The following is a 17738-nucleotide window of genomic DNA, read 5'->3' as shown; positions in this document are numbered from 1 at the left end:
CTCTTTTTTCTAAATCAAATTTAAAGTCATTTTTGCTTGTTATTAAGGTTGAATTAGGTAAATAAAGATCAACAGACAGTGAGATTAAATACATAAAGTATATTTGTGTAATTTAACATATTTAATTATTACATATATATATATATATATATATATATATATATATATATATATATATATATATATATATATATATATATATATATATATATATATATATATTATATTTAAGGTTTGCATAAAATTCTGAGATTACATTTGACTTTTTATTCATTTTGTGGAATACTGAATGTTTTCGTGCAAGTGAGATGATTAAATGCATGTTCACATTTAGTCTAGAACTACAATAACCATCATGTTCACACAGCGCACACAACACCTCTGCACTTTATTACTCTCAACATTGAGACAGGAGAGGTGTCAGTCAATAAATGTGAAAAAGTAACTTGTGTTACTTATTTGAAACAATAACTTGGATATGTTGTTGTAAATTGAAAAATGTGTTACTTTACTAGTTACTTGAAAAAGTAATCTGATTACATAACTCAAGTTACTTGTAATGCGTTACCCCCAACACTGAATATAGCTTTGCCCTCTGCTGAAAGCCTCATAATTTCCACTCCCTGTCAACAAAGTTTAGGCTGCATCTTTACACCTTACGGGCAGAATTTAGGAATTCATATAATTAATTATGGATGCACGGCAGGAGAATGCAGAGAGCCGATGTCATATTTATGTTGGTGATATCTGTCAAGTTTAACAGTATAGTTAAGAGCAAAAAAGAATACACTCACCTGGAGAAATGAGAATGAAAAACACTGAAATTCCTCTTAATAATACTCTGAATGCACAGCTCACAAAGGTGATGAGAAGAAAACTAAGGGTTGCCTTTAATGGAGGATCAAGCAAAGCATTGATTTTCCTTTTCTCTTCTCCTCTCTTTTTCTCTGCCGGAAATAAAATGATGCAGCACATTGGTACAGAATGCTGCCGTTCTCTGGGAGTTTAAACATCTTTGCTCTATTTGTGACAGTGAGATGAAAGGAGATGCATCTTCCTCAAATGAATCCTGGCCTAAATAGTAGACCAATGGGCACATAAATCATGCTGGAAACTGAAATATGGGATACTGTTTTTTACTCCAAACATTCCAGCAAGACAGCTCCAAAAACTGATAGGTCTACAATGAGTTTAATGCAATGCAGGTTAATGCATTGCAAAAATTAGCTTGATTACGTTACACAAATGTTTCACAAAGAAAAGAAAATGACTAAGATCTTGAATCTTGATGGAAGTTCATATTACGCCATCTAATGGTGCATTATTGTGATTGCAGATGTAGCCTGCTGTCAATAATTACAGACACATTTGCAGTGCCGCATTGCTTACACATAATAGTATTGCATAATTCTCTCACAGTTCCAGTTGGAATGCTGGAATGTAGTTGTTTAAAATGAACTAGACCCATCACCAATAAATAATAACCTATTGGATGAATGACAATTTTGGTTGACAAGGATGTTTGGAATATTTGCTCAGTCAACTGCTTTCTAGAGGTGTTCCGGAATGAATCTTTGAAATGAACGAATCAAATCTTGTGAGGGAAAAAAAAACAATAGCTCTACTTTATCGTCTTTTGTGAGGGAAAAGATTAAACATTCACCCTTTTAATAAAGCACAATACTTGTTTCGGTCGATTCTTTGTGTTTTTTAGCGAACGAATGGTTCCTTCCGTGACTTGAATCCACACTCACCTCGTGTCTGCTGTCGTGACGGTGAAACCAAAAGAAAGAGTCACTAAACGAATCAGTGAACCGTTCTGTATGAATCTTTTTAGTGAGTTGTTTCAAAGGATTCGAATCACTTAATGAATCAAGTCCCCAGCATTTCACCTTCTCAAACTATACAGCGCAAAAACAAATCTGAGTGAGTTTAGATTTTAAAGACTGGGGTACGTATGGTCTGTTTTTTAAAGACAATCGGGATTAGTAAGAAGAAGGCTGACAAATTGCAACATGTTTTGATTTGTTGTTATTGCCAAGACATTGTTTCACTGCCTCAGCTGTTTTGAAGAAGCTGTTGGACTGGCTTTTATAAAGTCTTTTACACCACTGGATCTTAAAGCCCGTCTTGTTTTCGGGGTAATGCTTCGTCAGGTGAAAGGTGGACTGGAAATATCTTTATTTACAAGAGGATTCGATAGTTTAAATAAGACTAAACTTTAACAAACATAAACACACAAACGAGGCGCCTGTAGATTTTACAGGAAAACTATGGCCGAGACGAACCGGACCGACGTGTATGTTTACGAACAGGTTGTTATCCTGGCATCATGTATACTTTCGTTTTTTGGGTCATTTTTAATCATATGCACATATGTACATTGGCTCGATCTGAGAACTACACCGAGAAAACTGCTCGTGTATCTGTCTGTCTCTGATCTTCTGTCTGCACTTTCGTACTTTTACGGAGTTGTCCGGATTTTTGACTCTGATTCTGCGGATTGTATTGCGCAAGGAGCAATTTCCACATTCGCGAACACCAGCTCATTCTTCTGGACCGTGGCTATTGCCATCTACTTATACGTTTTTATTGTGAAGTCCAGCCAGAGACAGGCCGACAACTTGGTGCTGTATTTTCATCTCATCAGGTAAACTCTTCAAAGCATAGCATTTCTTCACTGTGTAAGGAAAGTCTTAAAGGAACAGTTAACCAAAAAAATCCCTCAAAATTCTGTCAAAATGTACTCACCACCATTATGATGTTCCAAACCTGTATGACTTTTTATTCAGTGGAACACAAAAGCAAATGTTTGAAGAGTGACTGAGTCACCATTCACTTTAATAGTCTGGGAAAATGTGAACTTTCCAGGGTTGCTTATAGCGTCAATTAAATGAATTTCTTAACTGCCTCTTTGCATTCAATCTTAATTCTTCGTATTTATGTATTAAAGGATTAGTCCACTTTCAAATAAAATTTCCCTGATAATTCACCCCCTCACCCCCTTCATGTCATCCAAGATGTTCATGTCTTGCTTTCTTCAGTAGAAAAGTAATTAAGGTTTTTGATGAAAACGTTCCAGGATTATTCTCCTTATAGTGGACTTCAATGGACACCGCTGTTGAAGGTCAAGCTTCAAAGGGCTTTAAATAATACCAGACAAAGAATAAGGGTCTTATCTAGCGAAACAATCGGTCAGTTTCAGAAAAAAATACAACTGTATGCTTTATAAACACAAATGATCACCTTGCATGTGCTTCCGCCAAAACTGCACTTTCGTATTCTTCAAAAAGCTTACGCCGTATGTCCTACGCCTTCCCTATTCTACTTACGGAAAAAAATGGAACTGGTTCATTCCGTAAGTAGAATAGGAAAGGCGTAGGACATACAGCGTAAGCTTTTTAAAGAATACGGAAGTGCGGTTTTGGTGGAAGCATGTGCAAGGTGATCATTTGTTTATATAAAGCATATACATTTGCATTTTTTTTTTCGAAAATGACTGATCGTTTCGCTAGATAAGACCCTTTTTCCTCGTCTGGTTTCGTTTAAAGCCCTTTGAAGCTGCACTGAAACTGTAATTTTGACCTTCAACCATTCGGAGGCCACTGAAGTCCACTATAAGGAGAATAATCCTGGAATGTTTTCATCAAAAACCTTAATTTATTTTTGACTGAAGAAAGAAAGACATGAACATCTTGGATGACATGATGGGGTTGAGTAAATTATCAGGATTTTTTTTTTTTTGAAAGTGAACTAATCCTTTAATATTTATTGAACATGCAATAATTATTCATTTTAACATACTTTATTTACCTTTTGCAGTCGCAGAGTTTAGTTTCCGCGTAGTTGACGTTTTAATGTAGCCTAATACTATTTAATACATTCAGTTGTGATATCTAATATTTGTACTTTTAAAAATGAATTTGAAAATTTGATATGGAAATTATAGTCTAATATCTAAATGTTGAAGAAATTAAATGTCCATGTGCATATATCATGCTTAACTTTTAATTCAATTTGCATGTAATCAGGAGATTATTTATATTATAATATTTTGCCTTAAGAGTCATATTCTTTTAGCTTCATAAATAAAAAAGAAAGTTTTTGAATGTCAGTAATCTTCAAACACTATAAAATAGATTTAGTTTGATAAGGCTGGTTCTCATGAACTCACTTGCTTACCCTGTAGATGTCTGTTTCCTTTCTGATCTTGTGATTTGTGGTTTGTGTCAGCTGGGGCGTTCCTTTTGCCATCACTGTGGCAGCCCTGTCTCTGCACAAGATCGGCTATGATGCCTCTGAAGTGTCTGTAGGCTGGTGCTGGGTGAACATCCAGGCTGAAGACCATGTGCTGTGGATGCTGCTCACGGGAAAGATCTGGGAGTTCATTGCCTATGCCACACTGCCAGTCCTGTACATCCTTATTAAGATACACATTAAAAGAGCAGTAAGTCCAACTCTGCTCATAACAGAGTTTTACATGACATTTTCATAAACTCTTTAATGTGTGCAATAGGTGAGTTAATGTATCTGAGAAATATAATAATATCATAAAATAGGGATTTCTAGGCCTGGAAATGTCATGGAAATTAATAAAATCTTAAAAGGTCATCAAAGTTTCTGTCGTCAATAGATTTTTTTAGTTACGCTGAGCAATAAAATATTTAAAAGCCTATAAACTGACTTTCAATATTTAAAAAATAAATTCTGAAAAAATCAATTGGATAAGTTATGGAAAATCACTGGTAAAAAGGAGTGGTAAAAACCAGTAAAGTTCATTGTTCGAATTAAATATGCAAATAATTCTTGTCTGACATTCTTGTCATTGTAACTGCATTCTGCAAACCACAAATAGTGATGGGGTGTGTGGTTGTGCTGTTTTTTTGCAAAGGAAAAATGAAAAAGTTAGGAGGTTTTGAGGTTTGCCAGCCACTTTCAATACATTTTTTAATTGACATGTCAGCTAAAAAAAAAAATTCTGTCATTATTTAAACTACTGTCCAAAGGTTGGTGTCTGTAAGATTTTTAATGTTTTTAAAATAAGTTTTTATTTGATGAAAAATACAGTAAAAACAATAATACTGTGAAAAATTACAATTTAAAGGTGCTAAAGAGGATGTTTTGTTTTATACATTTTTGCAATATTACTTGAAACTGTCTTTTCTAACTGATAAAAGACTATTTATTAGGTGCACTGAAAGGAATAATATTAATATACATCATCTGTGCACGAGGTAGGGCCTTAAAAACATCAGCCAATCATTTACGCGATCATCGCGTAAACGATTGGCCCTCTGGCTTGTCAGTCACTGCTACGGCGTCCTTGTGAGAGACGAGCGCGGATGCGCGCTCCAGTAACTTTCCACACTCCACAGGCGCCGCATGCGATGTTTTTGTCCGGAGACAGGAGTAACAACTGCAGATTATGAGTTACCTGCGGTGAGTCCGACATAATGAATCCACGAACAAGACACAGCGAATGCAGGTGGTAAACACTCGTGTTCCAATACTCGTGCACGAGTTTTGGGAGGTGTTCCCTTGAAATGAGCTGTAAAGGAGGGGGGTTGTTCTTACGCATGCACTCATTTCAAAAACTCAGTAATGGTCTTTCTCAGTCGACGAAAAGATCCTCTTTAGCACCTTTTAAAGTAACTAAAATTTTCTATTTTAGCATGTAAGATGGCAAAGCTGAATTTTCAGCGTCATTACTCCAGTCTTCAGTGTCACATGATCCTTCAGAAATCATTCTAATATGCTGATTTGCTGCTCAAGAAACATTTCTTATTATTTTCAATGTCAAAACAGTTGTGCTGCGTATTATTTTTGTAGAAATCGTGAGATTTTCGTTAGGATACTACAATGAATAGAGAATTCAAAAGAACAGCATTTATTTGAAATAGAAATCTTGTCACTTTTAATCAGTTTAATGCATCCTTGCTGAATAAAAATGTTAATTTCTTAATGTTACTGTATGCAACCATATGCATAAGTCATGTGTAAGTTTTCATTTTAAATTAGATATTGCTTTAATATTAAAGAATCGCTTTTTTGTGCTCTTTTTATTCTCTCTGTGATATTTTTAAGCATGCAGCCCTTTCTGAGTACCGTCCCATCCTGACCAGCAGCCCCGTCTCTCACTCGCTGTCTTCCATGGCAGACAGGAAGCTCACTCTCATCCCCATCATCTTCATCATGCTCCGCGTGTGGAGCACCATCCGCTTCCTGCTCCTGCTGGCTGGCTCCTCTGCAGGGCACAACCCGGTACTGGTGACCTTGCACGTGAGTCACCTGGTTCCACTTAGTTAGCCCAAAATGAACTTAATTTTCCTCCACCTGAAGTCCAATTCTCCTAAGCGTCATGCAGTTTATTTGTGTACTTCATCAAAGTAATTTATCCATACTTGCCCTTACTGCATTTGGCAACCCAATAATTCTGATTTAATTTATTTAATAGGGAATTGGAAACACCTTTCAAGGTGCTGCGAACTGCATCATGTTTGTGCTGTTAACTCCCTCGATTCGTTCACGACTGGTGGCTCTGCTGTGCTGCAAAGGTCAGAACAGACACTGGAGCTCGGAATCAGTCCCTCAGAACAGGGCAAATGCACATACGCCTTCACAAAGGGAGGAAAACACCAGCCCCCGAACCTTGGAGAACAGTGAGGAGTAAGAGATACTATGATCCTGCATTTGAACGCACAAGGCTGGATGATAATGAAAAGCTCTGATTTTATGGCTATCTGTTGTGGTTGTTTGAGTTACATCAGAGCCTTACACTAAGCCTTCTTGTTTGACCAAGCGCCTTCACGGATTACAGGGGACTGCGGTCACATGCACAAAACCCTCAGAGCATGGAACACAAACGCACTTTCTGTTACAGGTTTAGCTCAGCACTTTAGGCGAAAGGCTTTCTGTCTTCCAAATCTGTTTTCATTCTGCTGCCGCAGATATCTCATGTTCATTTAAATAGAAATGAGATCTGTAGCTCAGGGGAAGCGAGGATACGGCAGTTTATTAACTAGTGACCAAAATGGCAAATGTACTGTGAAGTGTTTTTACAAGGGATTTTTTTCCTCTTTCTCCCAACAGAGCACATGGGTTCTTAATACAAAGTTATTACTGAACATTACATCTATTATGTATTTTTAAGGCATGATTTAAATGTATAATATACTGTATTTATATGTATAAACTTATAGTATTTTCCTGGATTTATGTATTATGTCATAATCTCAGTTCTCTTTATTCACTTTTCACTGTATATAATTACATGCACCTAGTTGGCCAAAATTGACACAAGCCACAACATGCACATTTATTGCTATTTCACACGGTGCCTTTAAAAATGCCTTTGAATATTGGGGAAGAAGTGCCTTTTAATCTTTGTATATGTAGTTATCAATTTGAACATGTAGTTATAATATCAACTGAATTCAATAAAGTGATTTCCTGTCAGATTAAGTGTTTTTATATACTATTATAGTTGTCATTAAAGGGTTAGTTCACCCAAAAATGAAAATTCTGTCATTTATTACTCACCCTCATGTAATTCCACACCTGTAAGACCTTCGTTCATTTTTGGAACACAAATTAAGATATTTTTGATGAAATTCAAATGACTCGTCCATAGACAGCAATATAATCAACAATTTCAAGGTCCAGAAAGGTACCAAAGTCATTGTTAAAAAAGTCGACGTGACTGCAGTGGTTCAACCTTAATTTTACAAAGCTACAAGAATACTTTTTGTGCGCAAAAACAAGGACTTTATTCAACAATATCTTCTCTTCTGTATCATTATCAGAATATATATCAGAACGCCGACTCATAATTGTCCGGCTCCTGCGTCAGAATCGCACGCATGCATCGTGCTGCTACTTGATCAGCTTTGGCCAATAATGAGCCGACGTTCGGACATAAATACAGAAGCCTTCACTGAACTGCATAAGGTTAATGACAGGGAAGAGAACAGATTGTTGAATAAAGTCATTATTTTTGTTTTGTTTTTGCGCACAAGTATTCTCGTCACTTCGTAAAATTAAGATTGAACCACTGCAATCACGTCGACTGTTTTAACGATGTCTTTAGTACCTTTCTGAACCTTAAAAGTGGTAATTATATTGCTGTATGGACCTCTATATACGTCTCGGATTTCATCAAAATTATCTTAATTTGTGTTCGAAGATGAATAGGTCTTACAGGTGTGGAAGTTGGATATTAATTCAACTGGATTTTAGTTTAATTTTAAGTCATTTTATGTTTTTATTAGTTTACTTTTTATTTAGTTAATAGGTTTAGTGCTTTGATTTAAAGGTGCCCTAGAACTTTTTTTAAAAAAAGATGTAATATAAGTCTAAGGTGTCCCCTGAATGTGTCTGTGAAGTTTCAGCTCAAAATACCCCATAGATTTGTTTTAATTAATTTTTTTAACTGCCTATTTTGGGGCATCATTATAAATGAGCCGATTCAGGGCTACTGGCCCTTTAATTCTCCTGCTCCCCGCCCACGGAGCTCGCGCTTGCCTTGAACAGTGCATAAACAAAGTTTACACAGCTAATATAACCCTCAAATGGATCTTTACAAAGTGTTCGTCATGCATGCGTCGGATTATGTGAGTATTGTATACTGTTATATTGTTTGCATTTGATTCTGAATGAGTTTGAGGCTGTTCTCCGTGGCTAATGGCTAATGCTACACTGTTGGAGAGATTTATAAAGAATGAAGTTGTGTTTATGCATTATACAGACTGCAAGTGTTTAATAATGAAAATAGCGACGGCTCTTGTCTCCGTGAATACAGTAAGTAACAGTCGGTGTTATGTTGAGATTCGCCTGTTCTTCTGAGGTCTTTTAAACAAATGAGAGTTATATAAGAAGGAGGAAACAATGGAGTTTGAGACTCACTGTATGTCATTTCCATGTACTGAACTCGTTATTCAACTATGCCAAGATAAATTCAATTTTTCATTTGAGGGCACCTTTAATTAAGTTGCTAATGCAACACTTCTAATTTTAATTTAGTTTAATTTTTCTACCTAATATTTATATATATTTTTTTATGTCAGCTTTAATTCATATTACAAAAATTCTATAATAGTTAATGATAATATCCTTGAACAGATTATTGCACTTGATATTTAATGATTCACTAACATTGAATACTTCTGATATTTCCTAAGCTGTGTCTGAAATCGCCCCTATACCTTATATGGTGCACTATTTGAGAGGACAGCCATTTGTAGTGGTGTTCAAAACCATACTGGGCAGCCCTGCACATTATCCAGTGCACTCATTCGATCCCATAATACACCTTTAAAATGCACCATCATGCCAAATTACCATTTACTGCATTTTGTTATTCTGTTCCAGTTATTTACATATAGTGGCTAATGAATCAGAATTTCACGCACATTCACAGAAAATAGCTATACTTAGACGTTGCAAAATAAGGTGGATATGCAAATGGAACCATCTTGCATCTAAGTTATTGATTATAGCGTAAATGACAGAGGACTTCTGTTTTAATATTACTGTATTATTTTTTTTGCTATTCCGATTGTAAATACATTCTAATGGACTATTTCTTAGTAGACACTTTAAAATCATGATTAAATGGACAGGTCTTTTCTTCCATATTGTGACCTGTACAGTTCATCCAGAAAGTATTCACAGCACTTCACTTTTTCCACATTTTGGTATGTTACAGCCTCATTCCAAAAGGGAATAATCAAGTTATTTTTTTCCTCAAAATTCTACAAACATTACTCCATAATGGCAACGTGAGAGAAGTTTGTTTGTCAGAAAAAAAAAGAAGTGTACACACAGATGAATCATTCACAATAAGATCAATAACATGCATTTGGAAAATAGATACGGTGAAATTTTATTTTTATGCTGCAGGTACTGAAATCAATATTTCAAGAAAGGTAATTTTTAAAAGTATTACATAGCTCCATGTCTGCTAAAAAATCAGAGGTGTCTACAATCACAATTTTCTTGACAATAATTTCTGTATAGTTATGGAGAGAATCAATTTGGTAATTATTTGTAATTTTTTAAATGATTGCTGCAGATCTCTCTTGACATTGGCTAATATACGTACATATAGAGTGGTGCTGGGCTGTATCTGAGCTTCTCTAAATATTTGATAATAGCCTACATGCTGTATAAGAGATTCTGTCCATGCCAGTTTTACCACAGTTAGGATACACCAGCGACTTCTCCATTATCTCAGCATGATACCAGATCTGCTTTCAGTTAAGCAAGAAGAGGAACTATTCTGAGGATAGCTGGGGAAAGGGCACAAGCTGAACACAATGGCAAATCTTGTGTAGATTGATCATGTGAGCTGAGGGAAGAGGATGTTGGATATATACCTACTCTGATATCGCTAACACTAAGGCAGTTTCAGTTGACAAGCCAGTTTTAATGAGTAGCTCATAACCACAGTTTATTGACTGGAAACACGATTCAACAGTCATTTTTGAAACATTTATTATAAATTTTGGCATGTACACCAATGCAATTTAATGTTCTACTGGCAAGCTAGAACAAAAAAAAAAATCACTTGATTTTGTTAGGTCCTTTTAGGGACTTGTCACTCAAGCACATTATAAACAAAAGTGTAATTTAGAAAAATGTATCATTGTCATTTACAGAATATTTATTGGATTCTGTCTTTGTATTATGTGGTTTTATGTTAGTTTGCTCCTTGAATCTCCTGTATATTCCTTTGTGGATCAATAATGAAGTGTTTGTTTGGATTCTCCTGCATCATGCGATTACTACATGCGATTACTACTGGACCTAAAACAGTTTGCGGCTTTTTGCAGCGTAATCTCGAGGACCACACCAAGGACTTCACCGATCTACGAAAATACGGTTTGTACAGTATAAAAACCATTACACCTATGGAATGTCCCAACAATTCACAAAAACAAACCTCTCAATCTCTCAGGCGCGGATTAACGCACAGGCTTGCCTAGACTGCAGATTAGGGGCCCCACATGTGCAGGGGCCCCGGATTGGCCAGACTATTTTTTATTATTTTAAATTTATGTCAGCGTGAACAAAAAAAAAGACCCTCATTGGCCCACAAGAAAATAAATAAGCAGGTGATTGGTTAGATGTGACATTTGGGTCAAATCTGTCCAATCAGCTGCTGATCAAATCATGTCAATAATTTTCATTTACGTCACTGCTATTGCTAGACGCCATTGAGGCAAATGTCTGAAAGAAATAACGGTAGTGGTTAAAAGAAGGTTAAAAGAACATCGTGAACAAGATATACTGAAAAAAATCCCAAATTGGCTTGATACTTCAAGGCATTGGATACAAGTAATGCAGATCGTGAGGGAGAGATCGTTAGGAAATCCAAACATTCGCCTATCATTCATCGACCTCAAATATGGCTTATCACTTGAAACATGTAAGTAGTAGCATCTTTACAAGTCCACTAATGTTAGCCTAGTCCTAGGGTGCGTCTCAATCAGCTCCCTCCCAGCAAGCAATAGCCGTCATTTCACCGTCTCGGTTAACTATAAACCCGATACAGTCCGGTTATGAGTAACCCACTTTTAGCCAAAATAATCTTTACATAATCTGACATCATCAACAATCAGCTCCCGACAGATATGGGGGTATGGGATGCCAGAAGGGCCAGACAGCCATTGATCTTTGTTCTCAATCAGGATAGGTGCAGTTTTGTTTTTATTTAAATTTGAAGTTTGCTGAATAAAAGTTCTGTCATGACAACTCTCTGAGTGTTTGGCATGGTAATGGATATGACAATGTTGATATGTTTGGACTTGGAGGAATACATCTGCTACGCTGCTGCTGCTTTTATTGCTGCTGCTGTTGATTATTGCTGCTGATGCTGCAGAGCAAGTACGGGATTTTCTACTCCCAGTACATACACGACACGCTGCTGTGAGCAAGTAAGACATGCTGCTGTACAATATAGCGTACATGAATTACCCGTTGCAGATCTATACAGGTGGAGCTGGGGAAGGTGGAGGGTTTCTGAAAGCGTGCTGCACTGCTAAGGCAAATGCTACTCATGTATTTGAAGACTGAGCATGCAAGCTTATTGGCTACTAATACAGCAGGAACCATAGATGTCCTATAGATAATGATGTGATTACGAGCAGTTGAGTTAAGGACCTATTAGCCTGCCCATTTAGAGTTTCATGACAGAACTTTGTATTTTTTATTTTCGAACCAATTCAAATGGAAAATACATATTCTCAGATTATGTAATCCGTATGAAACATGCATATCGCATCCACTACTGCGGATATGACGAATCAGCATCGTACAGATGCTAGATAGTCTTCATCTTTGCAGCCGAAAACCGAAAACATTATCAGTAAATTATTAAAGTGTTTAGAAAGTCTCCTTGCTGTTTTTTACACAATAACTCACACAAAGAGCAGCCTATAGGGGCCCCTGACCACCTTAATCCGCCCCTGTCTGTGTGTGTGTGTGTGTTAATATTAATGGTTTAAATTTGCCAAGTAAAAATATTTAAATTAGTATTAAAGCAAATGTAGTTGCTTTGCCTTTTGAGAATTTTGTTTTCCAAATTTTAAGAGTTTATTCTGACATTTTGAATTCAGAATAAACATGTATTTTAATTTATTGTATTTATTATATGCACACCATTTAAAATTGACTCAATTTGATAATTTGTCATACATCTGAAATGCAATCTAAGACATCATAAAAGTCTGAAGTTTATAGACCTTATTTATTTTTCAAAGACACATTTTCAGAGTAAAATAATGTTGTTTTTTTCTGGTTTATGGCTTATGTTTGGTATAAGTCACATAATACTTGCCTTTCCTTAAACCTCTGTTCACTTCACTGTCCATGGCTTGGGAATGTGTTGGCATCTGCAATGACTGCATATCACTGCAGAGGACAGTCACCTAAATGAGAGCTTTTTTAAACCCGCACAGACCTGACTGTGAGGACACACACCTCACCACAATCCCCAGAGGGGTGTTCAGCCCTCGACCTGCTGAAATAAACAGCTGAGGATCTCTGTTTAAGTTGATGAGGTCCAATCAATTTGATTAATGACTTGCTGAAGGAGGAATAGGAATGAGCGAATCTGCAGTGCTGCACTGCAGGAGGGAGCAGATACTGGTCAGACAGAGACCCCTGCTGTCCGTGTTACACTGATCAGTGTTGGGGACGCTGCTTTTTCTCGAAAGTGCCTCTGTATCTAATGAAATACATTTTTTAGGAATAGATTTGATTGGTTGTACTCGTTTGGGAAGTAAAATAATCATTTCATTATTTTTTTTTTATATGTTAAAATGTAGTCTCAGTTGGCTATTCCAGCCAGGAGATGAAGTCATGTTAATGAAAGCTGCAAATGTTTAACAAAAACATTAATTGTAGGCTTTTGTGACCTGCGTTTTGCAATTTAATCGCATTTTAACTGCACAATGGGTGCCAGTAGTCAATTATTAATTTGACACTTGCCTCTATCTAATTTACACGTTTTTGTTTTATTTTATTTTTTTATAGATGCTCTATTATCAAGCTGGCCGCCCTTCAGGAAATGCTCTGGATCATGTCGCTCGCTCATGTCCCCGAGTCATGTCCCTTGACTGTGTCCCTGCATGATGTCCCTCTATCATGTGCCTGGATCATGTCACTTGATCATGTGCCTGGATCATGTCCCTGGACCATTTATCCTCAGTGCCAAACAGTTTTGGAGAGAGTGGCTATACAAGCACGCTAGGCTACTTTTAAATTTCCATTCAGCCTATTTACTCAAGCACTGAATCGTTTGGAGGATTACTTCAAGGTGCCCTAGATTCAAAAATTTAATTTACCTCGGCATAGTTGAATAACAAGAGTTCAGTACATGGAAATGACATACAGTGAGTCTCAAACTCCATTGTTTCCTCCTTATATAAATCTCATTTGTTTAAAAGACCTCAGAAGAACAGGCGACATAACAACATAACATCGACTGTTACGTAACAGTCGGGATCATTAATATGTATGACCCCAATATTTGCATATGCCAGCCCATGTTCCCAACATTATGAAAGGCATTAGATATGGAGGCATTTTAATGGCATTAATGACCGAGCGCACAATTGATGCTTGCGCGCGCAGTAAATCACTTCCGCGAGAGGATAACAGATCTGCACGCGAGGAAACGGGAGCCCGCGAGCTCATTTTAAACCCGCACGCGCATGACATCTCCTCTGCGCGCAGATCAAGCCCTCGCGTGCTCGGACAAGATTCGCAGCACGTGCGTCATCATTCCCCACACTCGCGCTCAATCTTCTATTTCGCTCGCGCGGACACTTTTGATTTTTGTCAGTCGTGGGGTGGGACGTTACTTATTTCAGTGTAACCTCAAATGTCATTGGTCAATTCAGTTTTTCCAGAAGTCTGTTTTGATTGGACGCCTGTTGTAAAATGATCAGACATGGCTTGGACCAGATGAAAAAAATACTATAGTAATTTATAGTAAATACTATAGTGTTTTTGAACCATACTATAGTATAGTAATTTAATTTGCTGTGGTAATTCTATAGTTGTTGAGGGTAATATAAACAAATTACCCAAATACTATAGTTTTCTACAACTATAGGGTATATTACTACAATATACACTAGAGTTTACTGTATAGTAAAAACTAAAGTAGCCTATACAGTATTTATTACAGTTTATCAGTTCATCATAGTTAATACACTGTATACTGAAGCATTCATTAACAAAGTGTTGTAAATAGTATAATGTATACAGTATACTACACTTTACTATAGTATGGTCCAAAACACTATAGTATTTACTATTATTATGCAAGTGAGTTAAACTTTATTTATTGACTGATTGATTGCATTATTATTATTATTATATGTCCTTATTAGATACTATATTAACTTGATTTATTACTTTTATGGAGCTGTAGCTGCTGGGGAAAAATGAGAACACATAGTAGTTCACTGCTACATTATCATTATACTTCCACTAAACAGTATCTGTTATCCATGATAGTATACAAAAACAACAACAAAAAAACTAATATGTCTTAGATATAAAGATTTCTAAATTGGGTTTCGGGGGTTATGATCATTCATACTGTGTACTGCATCTTAACTTTAACTGCAACCTTTCAACAGAGTGAAATGCTGAAACCATTTTATACTATATTTAATGGAAAATATATTAACCTGATAATATATATTACACTGACAAAGAATGATAACAAAAAGCTTACAAATAACTCTTGCTGATATGAACAAGTAATGTATCTTTCATCCAAAGCCACATGAAGCAATTCTGGATTTAGAATCATAGTTACAACTATTTAATTGACACTTTTGACATTTCTGTAGTTCTCAGAACTGATATAATTTTGGCTGGGTAAACAGATACTGTTTAGTGGAAGTATAGTGGTAATGTAGCGGTGAACTACAGCAAATATAATATGTGTTCTCTTATTTCCCCAGCAGCTACAGCTCCATAAAAATAATAATAAATCAAATTTGTAAATTGTCTTTCTAAATGTTTCGTTAGCGTGCTGCTAATGTACTGTTAAATGTGGTTAAAGTTACCATCGTTTCTTACTGAATTCCCGGAGACAAGAGCCATCGCTATTTTCATTTTTAAACACTTGCAGTCTGTATAATTCATAAACACAACTTCCTTCTTTATAAATCTCTCCAACAGTGTAGCATTAGCCGTTAGCCACAGAGCACAGCCTCAAACTCATTCAGAATCAAATGTAAACATCAAAATAAACACTGTACTTACGCAATCAGACATGCTGCATGACGAACACTTTGTAAAGATCCATTTTGAGTTTTATATACGCTGTTTGAACTTTTTTTATGTTGTTTAAGGCAAGCATGAGCTCTTGGGGCGTGAAGCACAGGATTTAAAGGGCCACACACCCTGAATCGGCTCATTTCTAATTATGCCCCAAAATAGGCAGTTAAAAAAAATGAATAAAAAAAAAAAATCTGTGGGGTATTTTGAGCTGAAACTTCACAGACACATTCAGGGGACACCTTAGACTTATATTACATATTTAAAAAAAAAGTTCTAGGGCACCTTTAAGGCACAGAACAAAAAGAGCACTGGATAAAGTGGAACATTTAGTTAAAATCCACAATTAAACAAAACAAATTTTTTCAGGCAAAGAGGAAATTCTTTCAGATCAACACTGAATGTGCAGCTTGAACAACTCCATAAAGGTAAAGGCTGTACATGAAAGCACGTGCATGGCAAATCCGGTGTGTTATTTTTTCAGCATGTGTAGTAGCCCATAGTGCAAACACTGTACACATGAATATTAATATCAAAAAGCTATTATTGAAAATAAAACATTTGGTATGCTTTTTGTAGACAATGGGGTGCTTTTGCAGCCAATCACCCAACATCTGTCAGACTAAAGTTATCCCTGTAGGAGTAAAATAATAAATCAAAATAATACATCAAAGCTTAGCATATGTTGACATTTAGTGGAAAACAACAGTCTGGGACTCAGAGGTCACCAGTTAGTGGACTGCAGTCCATATTCACAATCCAGAGATGCTGGTGCTACTAAGGGAATCATTACTGTTGCATTTCCAATTTTACATAGGGCAAAGATGCCTTGGTAGTCTTTTATTTGACTTGGTTAGTCTATTTAATCTATTTCACCTACTGTATTTATGATTTTTTATGTTATACTATTGCTACCAACCTGGAAATGTACACTAAATACTCCTGAATTGCACATTGTTTATTTAATTGCATAGCCATCGAAGATATTGTCTCCTAAAATAGTGCAAGTTGTGATTTTCTGGACCTTTTGGTTTAAGACCCTGGTTATGCTGATTAATTTAGCACATAGATTTCAGCATATTTTCTTTCTTCTTCTTCTCCCCCCCCCCCCCCAACTTATTTTATTAACTCAGCCATAGTGAGGCTGAGAGAATTATATATGAATATTCCTTTTCAAAGTGTTATGGAAATCCTTTTACTCCTGACTATAATGTTTTTTCTTTAGAACCCTGACATTGAGTAATTATTCAATTACTAACTCCAGCATTAGTTCTGATAAGTCAAGGGATCCATTTTTAAGATTTACCATTATTTTCATAACTCAGGTGTAAACCAGAGATTGTAATTATAAATAGGGTCTTAATTAAAATATGCTAACTTGCAGGTTGTGCGTGAAGTCCTGAATTGAGTATGGAGGTCTCTTAGAGGACAACCAGCAGTGAGACCTGAAAACACCTTATTCATTTTGAAATAATCTTCAAAGGATTTTCTTCTTTATGTCTGAGAATCTGTCATTATTCATGTTAAATATAAAATCAAAATTTACCTGTTTTTATTTTACATGGCAAAGTGCGAGTTGCATATTTTAGGTAAAGACAAAAACTACTTGTCATGTACACTTGCATTAACACTTTTCACCTATAAGGGGTGCAAATGTTCTCCAAAAAATAGTATGATTTTCTTTTTTTAGTCTTCTGAATTCTAAAGAAAGCAGAAAGACTAAATGTTTTGTTTGCCAGTCTGTTTCCCTGTCAACATTACCTTTTAAATATTTGAAGAAACCAAGAATACACATGAGGAGCAGAAACTTTATTTGACTATGTGCATTATGGTGTGCATTCTCCTGCTCAATGTTTTGCTGCAGGATATCCTCAAACTACTCAGGCTTTAGTATCATAGTGTGCATGCACATATGAACATTCCAGAACATTAAACACACC

The 17738-nt window shown here is 36.1% G+C and overlaps 1 protein-coding gene across 1 annotated transcript; it reads left to right on the top strand.

The window, feature by feature from the left end:
- The first annotated feature begins 1769 nt into the window (after positions 1 to 1769).
- On the top strand, positions 1770 to 7493 carry gpr157 (G protein-coupled receptor 157). The gene is made up of 4 exons (XM_067371340.1): positions 1770 to 2650; positions 4234 to 4447; positions 6085 to 6279; positions 6455 to 7493. The coding sequence occupies exons 1-4, from the start codon at positions 2274 to 2276 to the stop codon at positions 6668 to 6670; spliced, it is 1002 nt and encodes a 333-aa protein (XP_067227441.1). The 5' UTR covers positions 1770 to 2273; the 3' UTR covers positions 6671 to 7493.
- Positions 7494 to 17738: the final 10245 nt, after the last annotated feature.

Source organism: Chanodichthys erythropterus, chromosome 20 (assembly GCF_024489055.1).
Source record: "Chanodichthys erythropterus isolate Z2021 chromosome 20, ASM2448905v1, whole genome shotgun sequence".
In the NCBI taxonomy this organism is placed as follows: domain Eukaryota; kingdom Metazoa; phylum Chordata; class Actinopteri; order Cypriniformes; family Xenocyprididae; genus Chanodichthys; species Chanodichthys erythropterus.
Note: the sequence above shows the minus strand (reverse complement) of the source record. Positions and strands in the feature narration are given on the sequence as shown.

Bases quoted from the DNA above. Each gene is read 5' to 3' on its own strand.
- gpr157 (XM_067371340.1), top strand. From the start codon at position 2,274: ATGGCCGAGACGAACCGGACCGACGTGTATGTTTACGAACAGGTTGTT. The intron at 2,651-4,233 runs GTAAACTCTTCA...GGTTTGTGTCAG, and splicing joins CTGTATTTTCATCTCATCAG to CTGGGGCGTTCCTTTTGCCA. The intron at 6,280-6,454 runs GTGAGTCACCTG...TTTATTTAATAG, and splicing joins CGGTACTGGTGACCTTGCAC to GGAATTGGAAACACCTTTCA.